The 13,847-nt window shown below is 30.8% G+C and overlaps 2 protein-coding genes across 2 annotated transcripts in view; one reads left to right on the top strand and one right to left on the bottom strand.

Moving 5' to 3' along the window:
• Positions 1-818: 818 nt before the first annotated feature.
• LOC105627087 (transcription initiation factor TFIID subunit 3) lies at positions 819-8,614 on the bottom strand. Its single transcript, XM_012208367.1, has 9 exons — positions 8,449-8,614; positions 7,869-8,111; positions 6,579-7,774; positions 5,779-6,372; positions 5,334-5,531; positions 5,159-5,259; positions 4,659-4,986; positions 1,039-1,139; positions 819-954 (listed from the first exon to the last, which is right to left on the bottom strand). Exons 1-9 carry the CDS (start codon positions 8,612-8,614, stop codon positions 819-821), a joined length of 3,063 nt encoding a protein of 1,020 aa, XP_012063757.1.
• Positions 8,615-11,963: 3,349 nt separating this feature from the next.
• LOC105627322 (transformer-2 protein homolog alpha) overlaps positions 11,964-13,847 on the top strand; it is a 3,532-nt gene continuing 1,648 nt past the window's right edge. The window contains exon 1 of the mRNA XM_012208607.1: positions 11,964-11,978. Coding sequence (XP_012063997.1) covers positions 11,964-11,978 — 15 coding nt within the window. The remainder of the gene's footprint in view (positions 11,979-13,847) is intronic.

Genomic DNA, 13,847 nt, shown 5'->3' on the forward strand with positions numbered 1-13,847 from the left:
ACTATATATATATATAGTATATATATATATATATATATATATATATATATATACACATACATACACAAATGAAATTAAATATAATTATATCACTAATAATAATTTATACACATAACTTATTATACATAACTAATTCATATACGCATTAAAAATGGACGTTACTTTGCATTTTTCGAAGTGTCCTGCATATTTAATTTGCCAATATAACATAAGGCGAAAAAATATATAATTTTACTTGAGCTAAGAAAATATACTACAAATTTGTCACATTGTGTAATAAACTACACAGCATTTATAATATAGTACATAGATGTATATAAAGTAGAAAACCGAAAAAAAGATCTGTTCCAACCAGCACAGAGATATTCCATAATAACGACATTTATTGATATCTTAAATGTCACTGACATATAATTTCTTATATTTTTCTTGTAATAATTAAAATACCGATAAACATCGTTATTGCATTACAGAACAACCAAATAGACACAATGTCTGCATGCTGGCATAGAACAGAATCATTTACATTTGTCCCGTAGTTTACAAAATACAATTCCTGCTATCTAAACTACATTGCACGACATAACAATCTTCTACTTCTTTTTTATAGTCTTCATTTTTACCACATTTTTTGTAGTTTTTCCTTTAGCCACTATCGATTTTGTTTTTAACGGTTTGATTTGCATCTTAACATCACTCTTGGGCATCTTTTTCGTTTTTATACTCTTTACTCCATCTTTGTTATCTTTCGCTTTGACTTTGATAATGCTTGGTATAATTACACCGGGTCTTATGCAGTTAGACCCGGTTGACTTATACTAGGCAGTTACTTTCACTTTCTTTTTCCGTTTTTTCTTCTTCTTATCATGAAGTAATTCTTGTTTTTTCGCTATACAAAAGCGGCAATACCAATCCTCATCTTCAGCTGGTGGGACTTGCATACCGACACACACCCTGAAATATTAAAAAGATAGTAAGATTTTTGCTATTTTTATTAATTTCAACATTATGCGATGTAAATTATAACAAGTTATTTACCAATGATACCAAGCGTCACAATCATCGCAGCCAATCATTGGCGAGCCATCATCCTGGTTGCCGCATGCAGGACATATCCACACTTGCCGACCTCCTCGATCCTGGAACACTCATCTCAGGATAAACGGAACTCAACGAGAATTTTTATTTAAACCCAACCCATCTCTCATGAAATTCACTCTGGAGTTTTGGAAAATCATTCAAACATTTGCCAACATTTGGATTCCTCAAATATTTATTTTAATAGAAATAGAATGTTTCTTGATAATGTACTGACTCTATGAGAATTAGTCAGTGGACTTCAAATTAAGATATTTTGTCATGCTGTCCATGGACATTCCCTCTTATCATGAAAAAATATTTTAATAACAAAACAAAGATACTAGTAGCTTATAATACTTTCTTATAAAATTCCCTCTTAAATAATATGTGGGACTTATGTATCTCAATGAAATAATGATTTATGATAATATGAGTCGGAGATGAACTTGTCTCTTCTTTTGTAAATATTCGATACGCATTCTTTAAATCATGTCCTAGCTTTTTATCTAAATCACTCCTATATATGAGATAGCTAGCGTGCGCATTATTTCTGCATTTATATTTTTGCATTATACGTATCATGTTGCAACTAACGTATTATGAAGTATGAAAACTAATTATCCATAGCATCGGCGCACAGAAAATTTCTTGCAATGTTCTTTAAAAGAGGTGTAAAGCGTACTCACCACGGTAGTGGTTGGTGTTGTAGACAACACGTTCCTGCCATTTTCTTTGTCTTCTTTAGCATCGTCCTTTTTAGGAACTGGATCTGCTTTCACCTCTGTACCGTTAAAACCGTCGGTTATATTCCTAACGGGTCTCTCATGCTAAATATTTTTATGCAACGTGCAAATCTCATGCAATTGTTTGCTTTTTTACATTTTTTACTACATAACTTTCTTAATATTTTCTTTGTCTGTTAGTATATTATTAATAAATTATGTATCAATAATCGCAAACTATAAATGCATATATTCACTAATTAAATGAAAAAAAAAAATAAATGAAAAAAATCATTATCATTATATCTTGAGTTAAGTCAATTCTTAATATGATCTTAAAAATAAGACATAAGATGTGACATTAGTAATTAATAAGATACATGCTCTCTAATGCTACTTAATTAATAGTCAAGCGGCAAATTCAGTAGTGACATACAAGTCTTAATTGCATCTTGTAACTATTTGTACGTGAAGAATATATGTTTGCGCTAATGTGACTGCATTTGCTAGAGAAGAGAAATTAATGAGAAGCATGGGCATATTATTAATTAATAAAAGAAAGATATACTATAAAAGAAATTACTTCTTTTAGCATATATGGAAGAATAAATTGTTAAAAATGAATTGTATAAATTAGTAACACACACTGGTACTACTCGAACTTTTACAATATATACTAATAAATGAAAAAAGTGATAGAATTTACGATAACAATTTAGTTGAATATATATTAAGGATATCCTGCGTTTTAAAGTTATTTCAATTGATAATCGATACCAATTGTGGTACATATATTTACAATAATGCCTCCATAAAATTTGCATTTATATTGTCAACAGATATTTGTTCATTAAATCTGTCAGAATATTATTTGTATAATTACATTATAATCGCTTAAATTTGTAATGATAAGAAGAGACAAGTATATCACATTATATGTATATGTATATATACATATATTTATATGCATAGATATATACATACATACACATACATATATGCATATATGAATAGTAATAGTTGATCTATGTAGAATATATGGATGATAAAATATTGACGATAAATGTTTTATTACTGTTAAAATGCATGATTAAATAAATTTTCTAAGTTAATATTATTTATTTTTTATAAATAATTATGTCTATATTTGCATAAATGCAGCAATTCTATAAATGGCAACTCAAGATGCAGCTACTCAGAAAAGATTGTATACTCGTGTACTTAAAATATTCTAAAATATATGTCAAATAAAAAAATTATTAAATTTATTAATCAATATATATATATTTTCTCTAGAGAATATTATTTCTAAGATTTATTTCCATATCATATATATGTAAGTGTAAATAGTACTTTGTAACAGAGGTAGACTAGTTTACCAATCAATTCAACAAATGCCCGAGCCTGTTGTGAGCCTCTAAGAAAAGAGCCTGTTGTAAGCCTCTAAGAGCACAAGAAAAAAATGACTTTTTTTGGAGCCAATCATACATGGCTGATTCTGCTGAACTTTTTTGATGCTCTGGTTAATTTTATCGACACTATTTAATTTTATGAAGTGCTGTTATTTGAGTATTTTAAATAAATTGCTATTTATTATTATTTAAGTAAAACAAATAAATAAATAAATAAATAAAATATATATATACACAAATAAACATATATATAAATCAACAAATCAATATTTAAATGAACAAATAAATTGCTATTTATTTGTTCATTTAAATGTTAATTTATTCATTTATTTGTGTACATATATTTTTATATTTATTTATTTATTTGTTTTACTTAAATAATAATAAATAACAATTTTTTTATTTGTTCATTTGATGTTCATATGCGTGGCACATCTAAAACTTTATTTGAAATACGAGGCCCTTATTACCATTTGCTTAATAATATTTTTTATTCCGCCAGTCCGCCCCTGTTTGTAATATCTATTTTATAACTTGAGATTATTTAAATTTAATATTTATAAAAATATCTTTTCTGAAAAGCTCACTGTACAAAATAAGTCTTGCGAGGCAGAATAGTAAAAAATAGTAAAAATAGAATGGCAAAACAAGCGTTTAGATTCAATTTGTGAAAATTAAGAATAAAGAAATATTTAAGATTCAATATAAGAAATATGAGCATTAAACTTAAAAAAAGTAAGTAATAATTGCAACATAAAATACACAGTAAGTCTAAATATAGCTATAAGAGAGAATGTGTACTACATTCATTATTTGGACAACGTAACAATATATCAAAAGAGAGAGCGTGATTTAAGGGAAAAAAGGAAATATGATACCATCACCACAAGATGTAAATGCATAGATAGCATGAATAGGAAATTGGAATTTTTGGATAAGTTCATATTGAAAATAATATCGATGGGTTGGGTTCATCTCATTATACAAGATTAAAATGTTTGCAATAACTTAAGACAAATTATTCTCAAATTGGCTTTGTACAGGATAAATATTTATAAGATTTTCCTATAAAAATTAATTTAATTTAATTTAATTTACTTTCAAAATTTTATATGTTTCATTATCTATTAATTTTTCATTTATAAAAGAATTTTTTTATACTTCCAACAATGTTTTTATAGAGAAATTAAATAGCTTTTCTTCTCTGTATAATTTAAAAATAGTCGAACAGGAGTGTTAATATTTCTGCACTTTGAAAGAATTAAAAATTGTGTAAGCTTTATATGTTATTTTCTATGTAAATACTTTAATCATAAATTCAACAATTTACTTACTTTATAAAATTTTATAAAGTTTCTGTATAAAATATTTCTATTCTAAGATTTTGAATCATGATGTAAATTTCAGATCTTTAGTATGTAAATATTATAAGAAATGTACTTACAAAATAATATGGTGGTTGTTGTGGCGGCACTAAAGGATTCGGGAGTTTAGAAGGATTGTCAAACTGAGGTGAAGGTATTGGCTCACTCTGAGATAAATTTTGGAAATTAGATTTCTTTGCTCGAGGAACTGATGCAAGTGGCGCGCTAGTAAGAGAGAAACAGTCTGTAGGAAGAGCAAGGCTTCCATCTAATATTCCCTCCTCTGTTTTCTTACTTGCTGACTTTTGCTTCGGTGGTCGTGTTACTAATGCCGATATTTTCGCCAATTCTGGACTAGGTTCACGCTTAATTTCTTCATCAGGCTTTTTCACAAGTGCTTTAATAGTGCTGGAAAAAATAACACAATTATGATTATCTATATGTCATAATACAGTTACATAATATAATAAAAATCTTTCTTCGATAAATCGATTACACATATTAAAAAGCTAAACAAGTTTATATGATTATATTAAATGATTAATACATATTTATTAATAAGAATTCATTTATAGCTTACATTTTCTTCATAGGGGCATTATCTGGAGTTGCCGGTCTAGGAGAAGCTGTACCTAATTTTAATGTAATTTTTGGAACAGCTTCTGGATTCTTTTCTTCCTTCTGTAATAAAACATATATAATAATTTAATTATTATTATTTACTTTCATAATATCGTAGAAAAATCATATTTTACCATATTTTTCTTATTTAGATCTTTCTCCTTTTTCTTTTCCTTTTTCTCTTTCTTTTCTTTGAGTTTTTCTAATTTCTCGCGTTTCTCAGTCTTTTCCTTCTTCTCCTTAATTTTTTCGCCTTTATCTTTGTGTTTCTCTTTTTTATCCTTCTTCTTCTTTAACTTATCCTTCTTTTCTTTTTTATGCTCTTTAGACTTCTGAAAATGTTATAAATTGTTATATGTATAAAAATATAATTAACATGTTCTATCTTAATCAATTAATCTGATAGCTTTTACATGCATATAAAAATTATTAGATTCATTAAGATAGAGCGTAGTAATTATGACATCAATGATAAATGAAAATAAACATAGTATCGTGCGTAGGAATTATCTTTATCGGGATATTTAAAAAATATTTTTTAATATGATTGAGATAATCTAACAAGATATGGTCTCCTACCGAATTTACCATATCATTCTTCTCTGTTTTCTCAGCTTTAAGATTTTTCGATGGTGACATTTGCGCGACAGGTACTGTTGGTGTAGCAAGCGTGATTGGTGCGAGAGGTGCAGACACTATAGGCGGTGCAACGCCTACAGGCAGTACCCTCTCAGGTACTTTCATGAAAGGCAATTCTTTGTTTGGCTTAAACATTTTCGTAAGCTTATTATCCACCTTCTCTTTATCCGCCTTCTCATTTTCGGCTAGAATCGACGAAGACGTTAATTCGGCCGGTGGGGGAATCAGTGGCTTCTCACGTTCTATAGGTTTAATTTTGGACAATGGAAAATCTTCGGGCTTTATGGGTGGATTGGAAAAACGCGGCGGTAATGGTAAATTGGGCATGGCGGGATGAGGACCCGGTCCACCTCGTCCGAGTGGCATTGAAAATCGCGGAAACATCGGAGGAATTAAACCAGGTGCCGAAGGAAATGGTGGGAAAAAGGGGAACGGAAGTGTGATCGGAAGAATAGGCTGTATTGGTTCGGGTGCCTGCGGTGTCTTGGGCCGATCCGGTATATCCAATTCTGTTGCATCATTCGAAAGTTTCGTCTGAAAAATAACAAATCACCAGCAAAACATATTAATATTGAAAATTAGAAATATATTAAAAGAATGTAGCATTTAATGAAATTATTGTTGGAAATAAAATTGACTTTACGATAAAAAAAATTATAAAATTTGTATACGCAAACTTTCTTGATTTCATATATATATTCCTAAGTAATGTTCTAATATTCTAATAAAATGCATCTTACCTTTTTCGGACTGATACATTGTTTCGGATTCTTCAATTTAAGTTCTTTCTTTTTGCTACTCTTCTCTTTCTTTTTCCGCTTCTGTTCCGGTACCGTGGGTACATTCAATTCGGGAGTTTTTGGCGTACTAGGCGTACCCGGCGGTGAAATGTCAGCATCATCAAATATGTAAACATCCGACGATAAACTCTGCACATCTGCCAAATCACTGTCCGATTGTATGTGCACGTCCGGTGTATGAGGTGTCTTTTTCTCTTCGCGTCCTCCTTTCGGTTCCGCGTCGTTTCGGTGTACATGCTTCTCCGCATTCTCAACATCTATGATTAACTCTGGCGAATTCTCACGCGAATCCAAAATATCCTTGTACTTGTGCGGCTCCGTTATCTCTTTGTCTTTTTCTTCACGTGGTTTCGATATCTTCTTGAAGATATTTAGTTTCTGTTTATCCGGCTCCGACGGCAACTTGTCAACAGTTTCCTCCTTCTTTTCGACAGCGGGAGAGACGTCTATTAGCTCTACTATCTTTTCGGTCTTGACCTTCGGTTGCATTGTCTTCGACGCCTTCGGACTACTGGTGGCTGATTTCGGTGACGCGATCTTTGGCGTAGGTGGTCTGCTACTACCCGTAAGTTCTTGTAACGTGGTAGATTGTCCCTTACCACCGCCTGGCTTTAACGGCTTTAATTTGGCCAGCTCTTTCATACCAACTAATTTCTTCACTTTGCTCTCGTCAATCTTATCTGGCTTGAACAGTTCCTTCGCGCCTTTCTTCTTCTTGTTCTCTTTGTCAAGTTTACGATTCTCGGGAGCTTTTTTCACAACTTTCTTCGGTTTCTTATCAATCTTCAATTCGGGCGGTACCATCGGATAAGAGCTTGGTTGCGGTGAATCTGATCGAACTTGATGCGGTGTTCTCGCTTCGGGTAGCTTTCCTTCTCGCGCGGGTGATAAAAAACCAGAAGTAGTCATCATAACACTGCTTATCTCACGTAATGGTCTACCTTCCTCTAAAACTTTCGCACGCTTTACCATGGGACTTTCAAAAGACACTGGATCGCCTGGCCGTTTGAAAACCACCTGTGGTGACATCCTATGAGGTGACGCATTATTTGAATTGCCTGATGATGTTCCACTGCTAGATGTCAGATCTGCTGTACCATTCATTAAACTTTCATTCTTATCAGGTATGTATTCCTCTGCAATTATTATAAATTACCAATAAAATTAATATAAATTAGTATAATTTATTACTGAATAAAATTACTGAATAAATACAATATAATTTATTACCTTCGGTATCTGGATACATAGCTGGTAAATGTTCATGTATGTGCACTGGTCTCGTGACAACTTCACGACTACCCGGCTTTAAAAAATTTAAATGATTTTCACGTCGAATTGGATATTGTGGTACTTGTATAGGACATTGAACAGAATCTACATTTTTCACATATTCAGCTAATTCCTGTATATCAATATTCATATATTGAAATGTTAATCCTAAGTCATCAAGATTCGGCTCTGTTCTTCCCACTAAAAAAATCATAAAAAAATATAAATTTAAGATTTGCAAAGATAAATTACTCAACAAGTAATTTACTTTTATAATAATTAGATAACTCATTTAGTTGTCGATATTTACAAGAAATTTTAAAAACATAGATTTTAGATAATAGTATCCAAAATAAATTCAAATCTAAACTCTTATTCCATACAAAATATATAGAAAAAGGACAAATTCTGATAATACATATAATAGTCTCCATAGAATTGACTAATCACAATTGGGTATTCCTTTATTACAAATTTTATTAAATAAGAGGGGAATATTTAACTGTTATTGATCAAAATTAATATAACAGTTACTCACAAACTTCTGCATATTGATGTGTGAGCTTTGAGATACGTAACAAATATTCCTGCAAAAGATCTACTAGAAACTCCAATGGTGTAGAATTAATAGAATGCCATCCTATCGTCTGACAGATCTGCGCAACAACTATTTTTAAAATGTTTCGACTATATTCAGCTGACATTTTTATCTGCAAATCAATATTGATATATGAATATTTTGCTGTAGAAAACATTTTAATCTATTGCTGTACAATTACATATTATACTTGTGTCAGACATTGTAGTTCAGATATTGTAGTTCAGATAATAATTATACTCATGGTACAATAAAACAAACTACAATAGAAAATAAACTCCATTTATTTGTTTTATATGAACATTTTATGTAAGTTCCAGTTTTCTAAACATTTGTTCCTACTATTAGTTCCTATTATCGAAACTAATCAATACTGGATAATAAGTGAATCTCTACTTTAGAGAAAATTAGAGAAAATTAGAGAAAATTAGAGAATACCTAAACTACTTGACAGAACTGTCTTGTCCCATGAGAAATTCGGATAAACAAAGTTCTGTTGCATATTTGTAGTGATATTGATGTACAATGTATATCAATTCAGAACATTCATTTAAAAAAAATAACAAACTTTTTGTTTTTATCATACTTTCTTAGTCAAGATTCTTAATGTCATATCCAGAAATTAAATTCAGATCTTTTGTTCAACAAGTAATTACTTTAATACTGAGTTATATTCGATATTTCATATATATATATATATATATATATATATATATTGTATATATTGTGTCACATATTAGAGCCAAATTAATCATAATGATAAAACATTTATCTTAATAATTCAATTGATAACTATCCATAGTCATAAGAGATTCTAAAGCAATAAAGTCATGAATAATGCATTTTATATGTTAACTCAATATGCTAATTACATAGTAATTAATTTATAAAACAGAGTAAAATCAAAGCAATACATATATAATGATATTTAAAGTACATTCCAAAACGTTCTCTTTGAGAAAAATTTTGTTTGAAATATGTAATAGATGTCACATATACTATATACTATATAGTATACAAAGTGAAATCTTCCTTGGAGAGTTTTGGAATGTAGCCTTAGAGAGAATTGACATACCTAATTATTGAAAAAAATGTTGACGCATAAAAAATTGTACCGTTACCGCCAACAATTATCGCTATCTCGCGCGCACAGTGCTGGCCGGAACAATCATGACGATGCAAAGATCTCGTACATTGTAAATATAAAGTTTCACTGACGACAGGTACACGCAGATTCGTTGCAGATTCGGAGGCAAACGATTTCCAGGTATTTTAATTCGTCATAGGCTCAAAGGAAAATCGGATTGTGATAGAAGACAAGTATCGTTCTCTCACCTAGATATGGATGCGATAGATCTTCTAGCCTTCTCAATTGAATATAGTTGACACATTCAACTTCAACATGGACTTCACTTGACATTCAGAATTCACAAGAAAAAATTTGTTCTTCGCGTGTTGCAAGAGTCCTAGAGTCACGCCAACTACAAGTCATGTTAACTACGACCGCCATTCCCACAACCCATATTCTACCCGCACTGCTCATAGACGCAGTGCCCTTCTACTATCTTCTATCTTTTACAGACTCTCCCTCTTCTAACTTCCAAGCCGTCATTTAGGTTACACTGGGCGCATTCAAGCCGGACAAAGCTGCTAGCCTTCTCGCCGAGCAATTGAATATGATTGGTTGGATCTGTAAATAATACCAATCATATTCATTTGCTCTGTAAATAGGCCTAGTCTACGATTTGTCACACCCATTCAAAAACTTCAAACTTCAAAAGTATGAGAACACATATCTAAATAAGGGGCTCCGCACAATAAAAAGAACATGAAAATTTCAATCTATCAAAAACTGTGTATTCCATAATACATGATTTTTGATAGGTTAAAATTTTTATTCTCTGTTTCCTGTTCCTTTTGTGCGAAGCCCTTAAAGATTTTGCGTTTACACTTGTAGCATCATTTGTCCTTATTTAATATTTGATATGATAGACAACAAGGACGATATTAATGGCCTGGTTTCCACCGAGAATTTAATCGAATCAAAATGTAAGAACCAACTAACTACAGCCGAGCATTTCCCTGTTCGACTGTAACAGAGGAATTCCACTGTAGTTGATCGGTTCTTATATTCTGATCCGAATTAAACTCTCGGTGGAAACTAGACCATCGATGCTTATAGAGATGCGTTCCAAAAACGACTTTGTCAACTCCAAGTAGAGAGCGATTCAATTGCGTACTGTAGGAATTGCCCACTGCCAATTACAGCGACTTTTGTCTAGGGAGTTTTTTAATATTTTTTCTCTTATGCGTTATGATTGGCTTGTGCACAATTGGATCGTGGGCAATTGCAAGTATCTCCTCCGAGTATGAGAGAATTGCGTTCAACAGAACATTTATTTTGCAATTGTTAGAAGTTTCTTTCTTTTGCTCTAGGCTACGTTCGGATTCCCACCTGGGATCCGCGGTGCTCCCCGGATGTCATATCATCCTTGTTGTGTATTAAACGTTAAACAAGGATGATATCCGAAGGCATCCAGGTAAGAATGCGAATGTAGCCCTGTGTATCAATATGTATGTATCATAGGATGGAAAGTGAAAAGTGAAAAGTTTTAATTAAAATTAATGGAGAAATTTTTCACTTTTTACTTTTCACTTTTCCTAGGGAAAAAGTTTCATAATTGATACGCAGAAATATCTTTCTATCCTCTTCTATTCTCTTTTTTGGCACATGCGCAGAAAGAAGAAAAGTTACTGAGCAGAACAGAAATATACATCTTCTGTCTCTCAGTTTTGCTCACACTTTCCATTCATTGATTGGATAGGCTATTCCCCTTTCATTATTGGGTTTTCCATTTGATGACACAAGTCGATACAAGTTGACACAGTGGCTTAGTTTCTACCAAGGGTTTAATCTGGATCAGTAAGAACCAACCAACTACTCAAGTATTCCCCTGTTACAGTCGAATGATAGGGGGATGCTCGACTGTAGTTGATTGGTTCTTACATTCTGGGTATCGATTATGTAAAGTTTTCCCTAGGAATAAATATACAAAAAGTGAACAAATTCACGTGAATGTAATGAATAAGCGATTAAATAACTTTTGGCTGTTATAAAATGTGAAAAACAGCTTGTAAAAATTTACCTTCATTTTTAAATTGAAACATCAAATTGGTTATGATGCAACAAACTTGCAATCTGCGATTCGCGTTCTGGATTTTATGTAGATCAGGCTTTACGCGTCGCCGTTGCCGTGACGACGTCACCGGATGTTGGTATGTTCATTTGCGTCTCGGGCCCGGCGTTTCCTGTCTGACGAGAGTGACTCCGAAGTCCGGCCTTAGCTGGCTTCGCCATATTATTGTCGTGTCTGCGAAGATACGCATCTACAAGCTCGTGAAGAAGCATCTTGACCTTTATACGACACAAATCCACCGTTTGAGAGACATCGGCGATGAGCGATATCGAGGTGAGTATATAAAAATGTTACACATTTTTGCGTAACTCTCACGTAAGTTGCGATGAGGTAACGGCATAGCCGAGTTATCGATCCAGCGACGCAGTTCTACCTCCAGCCATTATCAATCACCACGCAACGTACGCAACAACTCAGCATACTCCTTTCGCTTCTGTTAATTGCGAAATATTTTTTGGAATAAAGTAAAAGAAAACAAAAAAGAATTCTCCATTATTTGTACATTTTCTCCAACGATTGTAATTTCGATAAAGAAACTTTATAAGGTTATAAACGTGAAAAGCTGAATCGCGATTGGTCGATCACGTTCACATGTTTGTTAAAATTATATTGTTATCATTGATAGCATTCGTTATAAAGAAAATTGAATTGTGATATGATATAATATTGCTCATTTGCTACATTATAACTAAAAAATTGTCATCTTTTTAGTTGCTAAAAAAAAAGAACATATTTCTCTATAATCAGCTATTATATAAAAATTACACATTTTAAAAATTATTATTACACAATTTTAATGATAATTAAAGTTTAGTTGTTTTTTTAGCCATGTTGTGTAGTGTGATATATATATATATATATATATATATATATGCGTGTGTATACTAAATTTTATATGCAGATATATGTATTATAATGAAAACGATTTTTTTAAGAAAGGCTTTATTTAATAATATAATATTTATTTAATCTAAAATTCAATCTACAAGAAAGTTTAATTCTTATTGTTATATTTTGAAGAGTTAAAAGTTATCTTTTGAACTAAATTTATATTGTTATTGAAGAACTTAATTCTGTCCTTGGAATCATCGAATGCTCCAGTATTTTCTATCCACAGATTTATTTTAAGTTTTAATTTCATTTAAATATATTTAATTCAACATTTTAAAAGATATACAAAATATTAAAAATTTAATATTTAATTTAACATTTAATCTTTTTATATTATTTAATTACAATATATTATAATTGCTTGTAATTCCAGTAGTCAATACATTTCACATGGTGCACTCTTTTGTATATACAAAAAAAAATAAAAGATATGTAATATTTTAATTAATGTAATGTATCATAATTCATTGAAATATGTAATCTTTTTTATTTTTTTCTGCATATGAAAGATTATTATATTTATTGAAGTATTTTGTAATATCTTTTATTTTTTCTGTGTATGAAAGATGTACCATGTGGAATGTATTCACATACTGGAATTATAAGCAATTATAGGAGTGTATTTAAATAATATAAAAAATAAATATTAAATTAAATAATGAATGTTTCTATAATAGCATAGTATTTTTTAAATGTTAAATTAAATATATTTAAATGAAATTAAAATTCAAAATAAATCTGTGCAGAAAATACCAGAACGTTCGATGTTTCCAAGGACAGAATCGAGTTCTTTTGTTATAAGAAAAAATAAAAGAAGGTATTAAAGAATGTATTTCGACGCCTGAGCCATAGAAGGTGCTATATCGAGAAAAACATGAAGAAAGGTTTATGTCAAGAAATGAATGAAAAGTGGTCTATTTCGCATAAGGCGTGAAGATCGGTCTATGTCGGAACGCATACAAAGTATGGTTTATATCGAGAAAATGAAAAGAATGGTTCAATTAATGAATACAGAAATATCATAAAGATATTATATTTTATATTTTATATTTTTAATATTTAATTTCTCAAACCATTAAGGAAAATTTTTCAATTAATTTAAATTTTTATGTAATTCAATTTTCGGATCTCTGTATATATATATATATATATATATATATATATATATATATATATATTATTATATAGTATTAGTTTAATTTATAGAGTAAGTAGTACGTGTAGTAGACGTACGCGACTGACCGACCGACG

This window comes from Atta cephalotes, assembly GCF_000143395.1.
Source record: "Atta cephalotes unplaced genomic scaffold scaffold00008, whole genome shotgun sequence".
In the NCBI taxonomy this organism is placed as follows: Eukaryota; Metazoa; Arthropoda; class Insecta; order Hymenoptera; family Formicidae; genus Atta; species Atta cephalotes.

Bases quoted from the DNA above. Each gene is read 5' to 3' on its own strand.
- LOC105627087 (XM_012208367.1), bottom strand. From the start codon at position 8,614: ATGTCAGCTGAATATAGTCGAAACATTTTAAAAATAGTTGTTGCGCAG. The intron at 6,373-6,578 runs GTAAGATGCATT...GTTATTTTTCAG, and splicing joins AATGTATCAGTCCGAAAAAG to ACGAAACTTTCGAATGATGC. The intron at 4,987-5,158 runs GTAAGCTATAAA...TATTTTTTCCAG, and splicing joins AATGCCCCTATGAAGAAAAT to CACTATTAAAGCACTTGTGA.